The 13323-nt window shown below is 41.1% G+C and overlaps 2 protein-coding genes and 1 pseudogene across 2 annotated transcripts; 2 read left to right on the top strand and 1 right to left on the bottom strand.

Moving 5' to 3' along the window:
* The first annotated feature begins 436 nt into the window (after positions 1-436).
* Positions 437-4089, top strand: LOC109479146 (LETM1 and EF-hand domain-containing protein 1, mitochondrial-like). The gene is made up of 2 exons (XM_019781021.1): positions 437-630; positions 1166-4089. Exons 1-2 carry the CDS (start codon positions 460-462, stop codon positions 1346-1348), a joined length of 354 nt encoding a protein of 117 aa, XP_019636580.1. The 5' UTR covers positions 437-459; the 3' UTR covers positions 1349-4089.
* A 1163-nt stretch (positions 4090-5252) lies between these two features.
* On the top strand, positions 5253-10078 carry LOC109478327 (ADP/ATP translocase 1-like). The gene is made up of 3 exons (XM_019779827.1): positions 5253-5448; positions 8577-8710; positions 8828-10078. The coding sequence occupies exons 1-3, from the start codon at positions 5335-5337 to the stop codon at positions 9474-9476; spliced, it is 897 nt and encodes a 298-aa protein (XP_019635386.1). The 5' UTR covers positions 5253-5334; the 3' UTR covers positions 9477-10078.
* Positions 10079-10436: 358 nt separating this feature from the next.
* Positions 10437-13223, bottom strand: LOC109478322 (annotated as a pseudogene).
* Positions 13224-13323: the final 100 nt, after the last annotated feature.

Here is a 13323-nt window from a genome sequence, read left to right as displayed (position 1 = left end):
GTGCCAACTTTTTCATCAACGGGCAGACTGTACCTTAAACTTTCAAATTCTTTTGTCAGAATGTTCTGTTTTCCTCCTTCTGCTAGAAAATTTTTTTTTCATGTCTACTGGTCTCCTCTTTACCTATACAACTATCTCCTGTTCCACACCTTTAAGGAAACCAAAAGGAACTGCCACAAAAGATGATAGAAATTATAATGTTGTAGGTATACATGTAGATGATGGGAAGGCTTTGTTAGCTAAAGCTTGTTTCCTGGTGTATGCCAGTATGCCACTAACATACAGGTACGTAGTGAGCACTGTTTAAGTGGGTATTACTAACATAGTTTTGTTAGTTTCTTTTTTTAGCACCATGTTGCAAATGTTTGTAGCTGATGTTAAGTAATGATTTCACTTACTAAACTTCTTACCATGTCACCAAGTTAAACATAGAACTGTACCAGTTGTAACCAACCATTTATGTCAACTCCCAGGGAGTGTCTGGTGACCTTAGATGAACTGGTGGAAGTCTTGAAGAAGATCAAGAACATTGACACCAAGGACATGGCATCTGACCAGAAGCTGGAACACATCGCCCAGATGTTGGATGATGACCATGATGGACAGATCCGCTTGAATGAAGTGAATAAGGTAAGATTGGAGCTAATCTGACTACAACAATATTAGCCAACAACTCATGAAAGTCAGGAGGATTGGGAACATCTCAGTCCTGTTGATTTATGTGTATGGGCTAACACGGACCCTACTATTGTCTGTGAAAATTGTTTGTTACCTTGGTGTTGGACGCTGAGTTGACTAGTTTCCATAGTGACAAAGAATCCTGAGCTCCTATTGGTAGTTCTTGGAATGGGAATGGGCATGGTTAGAGGCTTAGAGCAGTACGTCAATAGAATATCGGCAAAACAGTTTTCATTGGATGTTTGCTCAACGTTGCATCAGAATTTTGCCTGTTGCACACAATATCTTTTCAGACGTAACATTTTGAAACTACTGTTAGATTGTTAACCTTATATGCTCCAACACTACCTTATATGAGACCTTCTCGCAAAGTGCTATTCACAATACATTGAGTATCGTGCAGTACGTTCTGCCGATGTGCTGGTTAGAGGCTGTCTCTCTGATGCACAGTTGAAACACCCCGTGAGCTCCATGTTTGTTCCTGCAGGCGATACAGATGATCCTTGAGGAGGACGTTGACCTGACAGAGTCCCAGCTGAGGGAAGTGGTGAAGCTGCTCCATGCTGAGGAGGATCTGGAGGAGAAGGAGGACCAGGAGCGGGAGAGACTGGAGAAGGAGAAGGAGCTGTGGGATCAGCAGCAGCCTCGGGAGGAACAGAAGCAGAACTAGACACAGGACTGGCTGGCTGGCTGACAGTCAGGCTGGTCTGGAAGTAGCTGTGGCTAACTTGCTCCTTCACTCGGAAGTAGAGGACAACAAATGTTGTAGTGAAATAGACCAGAAAACTTACTCCTTTATGGACCCAGAAAGTGTTAGACAATTTTTCATGTCTGTTTGCAGGCAGAGGAAACTAGGTGCTATTATTTGAATGACACCTCTAGCCAGAGTTGATGTTGGTAACAGGGATGACAGAAATTCTGACCCCTTGCTTATTACTAACAAGCAGGCTGGAGTCAAAGCCACAGGCTGCCCAAGTCACTCAGTGCTAAATTATACTTAAAAGCCCACTGTAAGTCAATTGTACATTGATGTACAGATCATCTGTTTCATTCTGGTGGCCAATAACAACAGACAATATATGTCAAAAAAGATATATGAAACAATAGTGTGGGAATACGTGGAGAAGGGATTTACCAAAACTGTTGTAAGAAAAATGGAGTGTACATAACACTGACCATGAGTGAAGAATGTGGTTTCAAATTATAGTTACACTAAGTAGCTTTTGAACAGAGAACAAATGGGGAAATTTGCACGTTATTAGTTTGCAGAGCTAGAGACAAATGAGTATTGACAGGTGAGGTCAGAGGATATTAATATTCGTCCTCTCATATTCTCACTACTTCACCCTTAATCCTCCATGTGCAAGTGTCTACACTACTTCTAGCTTGTTCGGTGGTTTAGTGTATGTTTGTAATAATTACAATAAAATAACTTATATACCAAAGCCCACATGTGAAAATACAAGAGGTAAGATTTTCTTCAGTGTTTAGAAACAAAAGAACACTGTGCAAAGGCTTGTACTAACTCTATGATATGATGTTTTTTTTTAATGTACATGTATATGAATAGTTTGATCACAAAGCTCTTTAGACATCTTTACAAGGTTACATGGTTGCATTTATCTTTTCAGAATCACATTGTAAATAGTTATCACCAAGCATGACATAAAGTCAAAAAAGGTAAATTTTCTTAATATTCTCTTGCAAAATCAGTGTATATATTCTGTTGATTTCAAGGACTAGTTGCTGTTGAGAGATGGACTTCCATCATGATTGCTGTGAAGTGTGGAGTAGTCATTACATGTTTGATCCTAAACTTCCTACTTCAAAACTTCAAAATGTGTATGCTTGTATGTAAATTACAATGTGTGGTGGGTTATTTAATGTATTTGTTGTTATCAGACATCAAAGTACATTGCAGTATAAGACATTGAAGAATTGTATACAAATATGTGGAAAAGAGACATGTTTCTATAAAGACTTGAGATTCATAGTCGGAATAAGGTCTTGAAAAAGAGAATAAGAGATAAAGTTATTAACTCCCAACAACCTAACTGTTAAAACAATTTCTCCCCCATTGCAAAATCAAGAACTTGCTAAAAGCCATTATTGAATTGTATATCTTGTTGAAATAATTGTTGTGTTGTTTTCCTTTGTTCATAAATTTTTGTTCTTGAACTTGTGTAAATTGTATTTATGGAACTGAGTTTCCTATGTGTTTAAAGCATGCATCATTTGCTTGACTAAAAAGATTTCTAAGGAAATTTCAAAATATTATTACTAGTATATTATTTGCTCCATTAAGATGGCTGCAAATTGGAAAAATGTATGAAAGTCCCTGGAAGGTAAGCCATATTTGATATCTTGTATTGTTTTGCTATTGATGAACCTGAAGATTTATTTCAAAGATTATTTTTCTGATTTTGTGTATACATGTATGTCATTCAGTTGTATATCTGTGAATGCACATTGTTCCAAAGTGACCTTTAGTGTGATATGTTATATGTCCTACCCTAGACCTAAAATCTCTTTGTCCTGACAACTGTAATGATTTGTGTACCAGGCTTTTCTTCACAAACTATATGAAGATTTAAGAGTGACAAAACACATTCTCTGTAATTAGTACTCTAGAATGTATAAATATTTTGATTGAATGGAATGGAACGAAATGGAAGTTGAGCTATACTTTCCGTATCATTGCATTGGGAAAAAATCTACATGTAGTAAAGATTGCATTCAGGTATGACACATGTAAATGTTGCAGAAGAAAAAATGTGTTTAAGTATATTGTGTCATTTTATGCAAAATGTGTATTTATTTTGCTGAAAGGGCATCTATAAATCTTCCTGTCTTCATTTGAATGGTAACTAGATCTACTGTATTCTGTTCTTTCCTCTACTTTGACATGGGTAAATTGAATGTCTTTTATACATGTATTTTCAAATGTAATGCTTGTGCATTATAACTCATCTTCTACATAACTTGATTACATGCACACAACTTCTGAGACATTGATATAACTTTGGGATGAGTTTATGGCCGGTAAGACTTCTTGTGAGTCTTTAGTATAAGAAAACTTATGCAAAGAAGGCAAACTTAGTTTACATCAGCATGTTTCTCAGTCAGCTTGCCTTATCTCATTTTCATTTCCATACACTAAGTCACCCAATATCACACATTCAAGTGCGAAATTGCTGAAGTACAATCACTTGGAACAAGAGGCAAATACCTGTAGTTAAAATGCCCTGAAAATCATACATGTATATGGTTATGAGTATTTTTGAGACATTGCAGAATGGGAACCGCTTGTATATACTCCATGGAAAGCCCTACATACATGTCACCATCTGAATTCTGTGTCATAGACAACTAGTCACCATTCATGATGAGAAGAATAAAACAACATTTCTGTAAACCTACTACCTTACTCTATGTTTTATTGCATGGATGCATTTTAGATCAATCAAAGAGGTTTATCTTGATAAAACCTTGGTTCAATCAAGAAGTACATGGAAAAGCAGTTACTCAAGGAATTAGGTATGATTCTAGAAACGGCCAGACATTTCATGTAGTTCAGTAGTTTGACCTACAGCCATGCAAACCGGATGGGTATACATGTACTAGTAGTCTAGCAGTAACAACTCATTTTGCTTCAAACCCTATTGAATCTCTGCAAAACTGATACTTTGCAGCCTTTTGAAAACAATTCAGAATTGTAATTTGCCAGGAATTTCAATGGGTGAATGAACTCCATGAACTGTCCACCAACATGTGAACAGTCATTGAAAGGTCAGGGACACCCAGAATTACCTCGATGTCAGTGATGAGTAGCACTTAGTAGACAGTCATGGAGTTAGTGCATGTAATGTTATGTGCAGCTGCTATAACCTGTATCTTTGTAGGTTACAAATTATGACTTGCAAACTTAATTCTGAAAGAAAAAAATTGATAATGCTTAATTCAATTATGAGATTCAAGGACATAATTTGTGCAAATGTTTTAACTATGGAATATTAAAATTATGTCTGACTTATTAACAGTATCTCCCATCAAGTACTAGTAGTTTCGATTTATGTTAATTGGCCTTCCATGTTGGGCAGACTCTGCAATAGCATTATAAATCAAGTGTAAATTTGGTACACCTGAACAGTACACCTGAACAAGCAGGGAGGGGCTTGACAGGTGCAGAGTTTTTAGGTCAAGCATTAACCCGCCACCTGGATTACGCAACCAAGCAGGCAAGACCTACCCAACTTTTTAACACTGGGAAGATTTTGTAAAAATTTGAGTTCAAATAGGAATAGAAGGTCAAAAAGGGCGATTGAAACAAATTACCTTTAATGATAAAACGTTCTTTTCCAAATCTATTGAGTACAAGTCATATTTGTATCGATATTGACATTTTAAAAATATTACACCCCTACTAAGAATAACATGTTGATGTCGTCCGATTTGGAGGTGTACGCGACTGTAACATTAGCCATGATTGGTCCATTTTGCCGAAACGTAGGCATATCTCATTTTATAGCCAATCACAAGATGTAGCAGAGCCATCGCCGATCACGTGTACATGACGTCACGGTTTGCCCATCGCCATCTTCCCACCCTCCTTTCGCAATCTGAGCACTTCGAGCGCGGAGCACGACACAACGCACCATGGCTTCGGATCAAGTTGTAGGCTTCCTCAAGGACTTCCTTGCCGGTGGTATCTCTGCGGCTATCGCTAAGACGGCCGTGGCCCCCATTGAGCGAGTGAAGTTGCTTCTGCAGGTGAGCCACGCAGTTTTTCAGTACGCTAAGCCGGGCGACATGCACACCCGGCTTTTTTCATGGCGGCATGGCTGCGGTCATGTGACCTTCAAATGTCCCAAGGTTTTGTACGAAATACAGCCGAGCATGGTCACCAAACTCACTTTATTCACGGTTTATTGCACCCATACTTGTAGAATTGTGTATATGACTGGAAAATTTGTCCAAAGAAGCGCGTATGTCAGGGTTTTGCGGGTGACCCCTGTAGGCGACATGGAAACCTTAGCTGAGGGGACGCCGGGCGCCGGTAGAAAGACAATCCACCGCCCATTATTCTCGCTTTTGTCTCGAAGCAGGTTGCCATAGAAGTGACTTGAAACCGACGCTATACCCTTGTGACCTTCAGGAACAAAGTTTAAGATTTGCGGGGAAGGTGAACTTTTCATTTTTGTGTGTTTGGAAGCGAAATGCCGGTCACAAAAATGGCGGCCTCTTCGTCATGGCCGCCACGCGATATTTGCATAGTGGAAGGTTGTTCGCTAAAGCGTGAACTAGGTGGTTTCTTCGCTGAATTTCACTGGTTTAATCACGAGTACGTTTTCTGAAATGAACGGTACCGAATCCGCTGTACTAGATTTTACTGCAGTAATTATGTACAGAAGTGGTGGAACATTCAGACCCACACGTGGGCAGCCATTATGTCCTCTGACGCACTTCCGGCAGGAAACGGTGGGAAAAGTTCAGTAGCACCGAGTCAAGGTTATCTTCCTTGATTCATTGGGCCGTTCAAAAAAATAACTGAGGAGGGGGGGTGGAAGAGGTCGGATTTTACCTAAGGGGGTTAGTGGGTGTGGATTTTGGATTGAGAGGGGTTCACCCTGGATTTGGATGAAATTATAGGGGGTCAAGTCGTTTGGATAACATTTTTAAGGGGTCAAGACACCTGGATATGGATGAAATGAAAGGGGGTCAAGGTACTCGGATAGCAATGAAAGGGGGGTCAGAAAATAGAAAATCCAAGCTCTTCCACCCCCCCTCCACATTTATTTTTTGGAACAGCCCATTTCAGTCATAGTATACTGAGAAACAGGTTTTTTTTTTATTTTTAAGGTAACAAATTCTCTTGAGAATCCGCCAGTGTGGATTATTTTCTGTACAAATTATGTGTTACATGTTCCTACATGCTTTTTTAGTAGCACAAAGAGTCCATTTTGAAGGGCCCATTTTGAATACTTAATGCATCATGCTGTCTTCTCGAAATACATGTACGTTTAGTCGTCGACTCGAAAATGCCCATAATTATTCTCTACAGTATGTAGGCTACAAGAAATATTTTATGGTTTTTGTCCCTCTATATGTGATTATCCATGAACAAATTATGGAAAATAAGCATGTAAGTGACCCAGGAAGGTAGGCAAATATAAATTTTAGGATGTTCAGATGTCTAAGTATTGATCCATTCAATGATCCTTATGCTATGGCACCATCTAAGTCCAAAGAGTGATTAGGGTAATGGTTCTGAATCAATAAAGGTCAAGCAGTTTCAGAGCAGTACAGCACTGTCTGGTAAGTCTGCCTACAACATTTAATCCGTGTACTGCAGGATGGCTATATGAACACACGGCATATAAGCTTAACTTTTTTTGTAACCTCGAAGACAGTCTGTAAATTCAAAATTAGTTATTGAAACAACAAATCTGGAATGCTTAACTATGGTTTTGCTTGGAACCAGTGAAGAGCAGCAGAACAGTCCAGCGCTGCACGAGACATTTTTCCAAGCCAGGAAATCTTATACAAATTAGTATTATATTAAGGTTAATGAAAAGTTTCTCCAAATGTGCCTCTGTTGCAAGACTTTGGTGAATCACTGTAACAAGGAATATTTTTGGATTGATGACCTTTGTCCTCAGTAGCGAAGGTCAGAGTTTCAATGTGCAGTTATAGGAAATGTAAATCTTTTTCAATATTCATTTTTGAGGATTCAATAAGTTTACTCCGTTAAAGTGAAGTGTTGGAGACTAGGCACTTACCAATATCAGTTGAATTTGAAACAAAGAAGTCGGTTAGATGATTGCCCCCTCCCCAGCTGTGTTTGGTGTGTTAGGGAGACAATGTTCCAGTGACATCAAACCCTGCATTGGCAGTTGTTTACATTGTATTGTGTTACAACCTCACATCTGATATCAGTAGATGTTTATATGAAGGGTCAATTTGATTTCGTTGATAATGCCACTTTTTGATTGTCCTTTTTGGCTGTAACACAGTTACTGCACCTTGTCAGAAAAGAGGCCTAATTGCAAATTTTTATTAATTCTCTGAAGACATTGCGGTATCTACAGGCCCTGTTGTATCTATAAAGGATCATACCAGTATATGGTTGACCGAAGTGTTGGTTCTGAAATTCTGTTTGAGGTAGAAGCCAATGTAACAACTGAAACCAAGGTGGTGAAGGTGACCAGTCTGTCCTCTACAGATTTGGTTGTCCCAAACTGGTAGGGACTAGATCTATGCAGATGGCCATATCAGTACTATATTTCTGGTATGCGGGTTTGCCCATTGCCAGGCCTGGGCCCCTATTTTTAACTGGTAACAAAACTGTATTACCGTAGAGGGCAGATGGCAGCCGAGGACTTGAATTGAACAAGTCATTTATATTAATGAGCTGCTTTGGGTTTACTCCAATACAATGATTTGTTAGTCACACGTAATAACAGATAATTGTCCAGACAATTTCTGTACAGCATGATTGGCTCAGGATTCCAGTCAGTGGTGGCCATTTTGACCTTTTTATACTGTAGTAGTACTGTCACTGAATACTATTGAGAAGGACACCCGTTTAAGTGTAGTGTACACTTGGTTGTGGTATGTTTGTTGACAGTCATAAAGAACAATATTAAAATGTTAATCAGTCTTACCTACCCCAGTTATCTACAAAATCGTTACTTCAAGAAAATCAATATTATATTATAGCCCCTCCTCGTTTAGTCACACTCCCATTAAGTTGCCTTCAGTTCTGTTCACATAACTACTGGATGGTCGCGTCAAGTTAAATCTTGTCAGAAAAGTAGTTTTACATAGCACTAATGCAAAAAGCATGATTAGCTTGAGTTTCTTTATTTACTCAATGTTCATGCTTTGTTTTCACCCAGGTGCAAGATGCATCCAAGCAGATGGAAGCTGCCGGGGCCAAGAAGTACAAGGGTATTATCGACTGTGTGACCAGGATACCCAAGGAGCAGGGCTTCTTGTCCTTCTGGCGTGGTAACTTGGCTAATGTCATCAGGTAAGGCTTGTGCTTTAGTAAACAAGGGATAGATATGGACTTGTTGCTATTGTGCTGTGTATCCCATTGTTCAACAGAAGCATACATACTAACAAGAAGTTTGTAAATTCCTTCCAGATATTTCCCCACACAAGCCCTGAACTTCGCTTTCAAGGACAAGTACAAGCAGCTGTTCCTGGGTGGCGTAGACAAGAAGCGTTTCTGGCGCTACTTCATCGGCAACCTGGCCTCCGGTGGTGCTGCTGGTGCCACCTCCCTGTGTTTCGTGTACCCGCTCGACTTCGCCCGTACACGTCTGGCTGCCGACATCGGTAAGGGCCCCGGCGAGAGGCTGTACAGCGGCCTGGGCAACTGCATCATGAAGACCTACCAGTCCGACGGCCTGTACGGTCTGTACAGAGGCTTCAGCGTGTCCGTGCAGGGCATCATCATCTACCGTGCCGCCTACTTCGGCTGCTTCGACACCGCCAAGGGCATGATGCCTGACCCCAAGAAGACGCCGTTCGTCGTGTCGTGGATGATCGCCCAGGTGGTGACCACGAGCGCCGGCATCGTCTCGTACCCCTTCGACACGGTCCGTCGGCGTATGATGATGCAGTCCGGCCTGAAGGAGTTGATTTACAAGAACACCTTGGATTGCTGGCGTAAGATCATCAAGGATGAGGGTGGTGCAGCTCTGTTCAAGGGTGCTTTCTCCAACGTCCTGCGTGGCATGGGTGGAGCTTTCGTGCTCGTTCTGTATGATGAGATCAAGAAGATCATTTAAGATGCAGCATCTGTGCTATTTATACACAGCACTGTAAGGTCTCTTCACAATCTGTACTTAGCTAGCATACAGGATGTCTTGGCACCCTTACATTGATCTTCTGCACCATATGTAAGGATTTTAATTAAGGTCTTAATAAAGTGTATTAAATCTAAGAAAGGATGCCAAGACGTTCTTAATGGAGCTCTTGACAAATTGTAAGATATCTCTGCAGTGATAGAAATCAGACAGGTTTCCAGTACAGTATCTGCCAACTATACCAAATGGAGTGATTTGTTACCTCATCCCTCATATCTTAGTCAAGCTCTGAAAACTGAAGAAAAAAAAAAGAAATAGGTCATTATGTCACGCACATTGTACAGGCATAACTGAAGGGAGTATAAAATCAACATGTAGAAATCATTGAGTTGTACAATTAGGAATCATTGTTTGGACAAGTCTTAGTAGACATCTTCCTTGTCATGACGTGAGGGATGCTATTTAATAATCATGGCTCTGTTGTTTGTGTGTCTCTTGACCTTTTTATCACCACTAGAATCAAATTTTAGACAAACGAATCTCTATTGGCTGACTTGCATGACTAATAAAGGTCTTAAACCTCAGCAATGGCTCCTGTTTAATCCTGCACTGTATTTCTTTCTGTCAAGTTTTATATCTGAGCCTGGCTAGGACCAGGGAATACTGTGTGTGTGAGGCAATTTGTTTCAGTGGAAATGGATGTTAAATGACAACGAGGGTGAGCATAAGTCTACAAGCAATGAATGACACCTGAGAAAGGTTGTGAACTGTCTTGAAAGGGCAATTTGGCAGCTACATGGTCATAGGTAAATATTTCACTATGCCCTTGATGACAATGCCATGCATGGCCATTCAGGGACGTGTTTAATTGAATGGAACAAACCTTTGGAATAGACTGACCAGTTTCTGACTTTGACAGACAGCCTCAGGTGTCAGGATTGGCAGTTGAAGATACAGTGATAGATAATGTGAAGAATATATAGTCTTAGCTTACTAGTCATCTGTGGTGGAGTGAAACTTCTGGTAGCGGAGCTGTAAATAGCCCGTGCTGATGGTACAGAAATTTTTGGCAGTTCGATGGGAGAAAGAATAAAATGTTGACATTAAGTGCTCTTGTCGGCTGGTTTTGGGCTGATGAATTTACACATCTATAAGCTGCATTAGATATCAATAATAACAATACATGTAGGAAAGTTTTGAAGAGGAAATTACCTTGAGAAATTTGAGTTAAGTGACACTAACTGGTTCTTGGTTTTGGGGAGATGTATGAAAGCATATACAGTAGCAAGTTGTTTTATACATCTGCAGTGCCTAACCAATCACCTAGGTGACAAATTTACACCCATGGTTCCCTACTTAAGCGCTATCAGCTACAAGTACAAAATGACCTAGAGCATGCACAGAACGCTACCTGCTACAAAATGACCTAGAGCATGCACATAACTGTAGACCACAAAGCTAAGGTTTCACTGGAGTACTAAGGAGAACTGATATGAGCCCAAAATTGATGGGCATTGGCAGACTTATCCTCACGTCAAATATAACTTGATGCAGCTAGGTCAATCTCTCCTACCCACACACCATTGATGGTGCAAGTGAAGTTCCAGCTGGCATGATTACGAGTATGTACATCTCCACCTAAGTAACCTACGTGCCAAAACTTGTGAAAATCCATTACTCTTTTCAAGGAAATTTTCCTCTTCCAAAGTTATGTCAACAATGCCCTTGCAGCTCTAAAGCATGTCGCTAGGGTGTCCAAATTTATACCACCATAAAGCTATATCGGCACCCCTAACACAAGATCATAGGAAGTACTAGTATACACATGGGTCCATGGTATACAGAACAGAAGGTATTTTAAAAAAAAGACATTTTTAAGACGATTAATTGATTTGTATCATGTATATATTTTATTATTATAACGTGTGACTGATACATTGCATTGTATTGTTACAACGGTGTCTGCAACACTTCAGTCCTTATTTGGAATTGAGCTGCCAAGGTAACTAAATTGTCTACCACTTCTACTGTTTAGGCGTTGGAGGATATTTTTCTTTTGCTCTTAAAAGGTTTGGTATGCTGATTTGACACAAGATAAAATTCGAGGAACCATTCTCATGACCACTGCACTTCTGAATCATATAGAGTCCAGCTGTAAGTTAGTAGCTGGGAACAAAACGTCGCGTTTCAAATGTATGTTTATAACGTTATTGTATATATGCTAAGACCCTAGACGTCATTCTCACATCTACTGCTCAGCTGAATCAAATACGAGTTTAAAGGCTACCAGAAGTCCAGCTGTAACTGCAGCGGAGCATAAAACGTCGCGTTTGAAAGTTCTGTAGTTCCGTCTCGCGGCGGCGTCCCCCCGACACCACAGCCGTATCAACTCCATGGAGGAAATATTCAGTAACACGACATCACACGTCATGAACGCAGCGTCCCTGTACTGCTGGTGAAACTTCCCCTTCGACTGGAGCACGCTTTCCACGAACTGAGTCTTCCCTGTCGTCAAGACGTGAAACAAGGCAATACTGGCAACAGTCAGGAGTGCGCGAGGAGAGAGGGGCACAGCCCTGTCTAACTGAGACACCACGGCCACAGTGGACGCCATCTCTGTCAGGGTGAAGACCAGCTGACGCCACCACTGGGAGTAGGACTCGTCGTTGTAGTACTCGATAAAAACCCACCAGGAGTAGTAGTGCGAGTGGATCACGGTCAGTAGGAGGATGAACATGGACGACCTAAGACAAAAGAAAAATGTCCAGACTATGCTCTGACTAGACTATGATGTGCAAAGTGACAAGACTATGATGGGGGCCCGCAAGCCCTTTTCCGTAGAGCGTAATCTGCCGTTTTAATTCTACGTAGAGCGTAGACGGACCGCTCTTCGCATTTTGCGTAGAGCGTATTCGCCGTTTTAATTCTACGTAATGCGTTGTAGCCACTTGGAATTTATCGTAAAGCGTACTCGAGGGTTTCCGAATTCAGCGTAGAGCGTTGTCGGGACCCCCCCCCTTGCAGGCCCTCTATGATGTGCAAAACGACCTAAGACGAAAGAAAAATGTCCAGACTATGCATGACGTGCGAAGTGACTAATAAATTGGTAGACGTACTAAATACTACACCCACCAACTTTATACCATGTAATACCATCACAGAAGAGAAAAATAAATAGTAATTGGTTCTATTACGAGAGTTATCAACCAAAATCGAAGGACCGAATCGAAGGCTTCAAGAACTCTATTTTTCCAAGAGCTATCGTAGAGTGGAATTCTTGGTTACACTGACGGCCGGTTATATCATTGGCTGTACTGTATTTAATATACAGACCTGATCTTCCTTCTCAGAGCGAGGCGTACGACGTAAGTGACGCACTCGTACGTCAGCAGCACGGCGACGACCGTCAGCGTCCACATCCTCAGCGTCTCCGGCGTGACGTTGAAGTACATGTGTCCGTAGCCGCCCACGCCCGTGTGATACGTGCCGTTGGAGATACCGTCCCAACAGTCACAGGTACAGGTGTGTCTGTCCACCACTGGTTTTCTTGGGCCAGACCAGTTCAAACAGTACCCCGAAGTGAGCGTAGGGCAGAAGGACGAGGAACAGGACGGATATAAGAAATCCTACGCAGGTAAACATCGCTGACAGCTTCCCTTCAGCTGGAGAATCCAGTGACCTCTGACTTTACCGAACTGGTTGGACAGGTTGCGCTCTTGAGTGACGACACAAGACGGGCGACCTTTGGCACTCGAAATAACAATTCAGATATAATCTAATGGAGAGCTCTACCGCCAAATTATATGCCGTTTTACCCATTCGGCGTTTC

The sequence above is a fragment of the Branchiostoma belcheri genome, unplaced genomic scaffold (genome assembly GCF_001625305.1).
Source record: "Branchiostoma belcheri isolate BF01 breed outbred unplaced genomic scaffold, Haploidv18h27 scaffold106, whole genome shotgun sequence".
In the NCBI taxonomy this organism is placed as follows: Eukaryota; Metazoa; Chordata; class Leptocardii; order Amphioxiformes; family Branchiostomatidae; genus Branchiostoma; species Branchiostoma belcheri.
The sequence above is the reverse complement of the archived record's forward strand: the minus strand, read 5'-3'. Positions and strand labels throughout refer to the sequence as shown.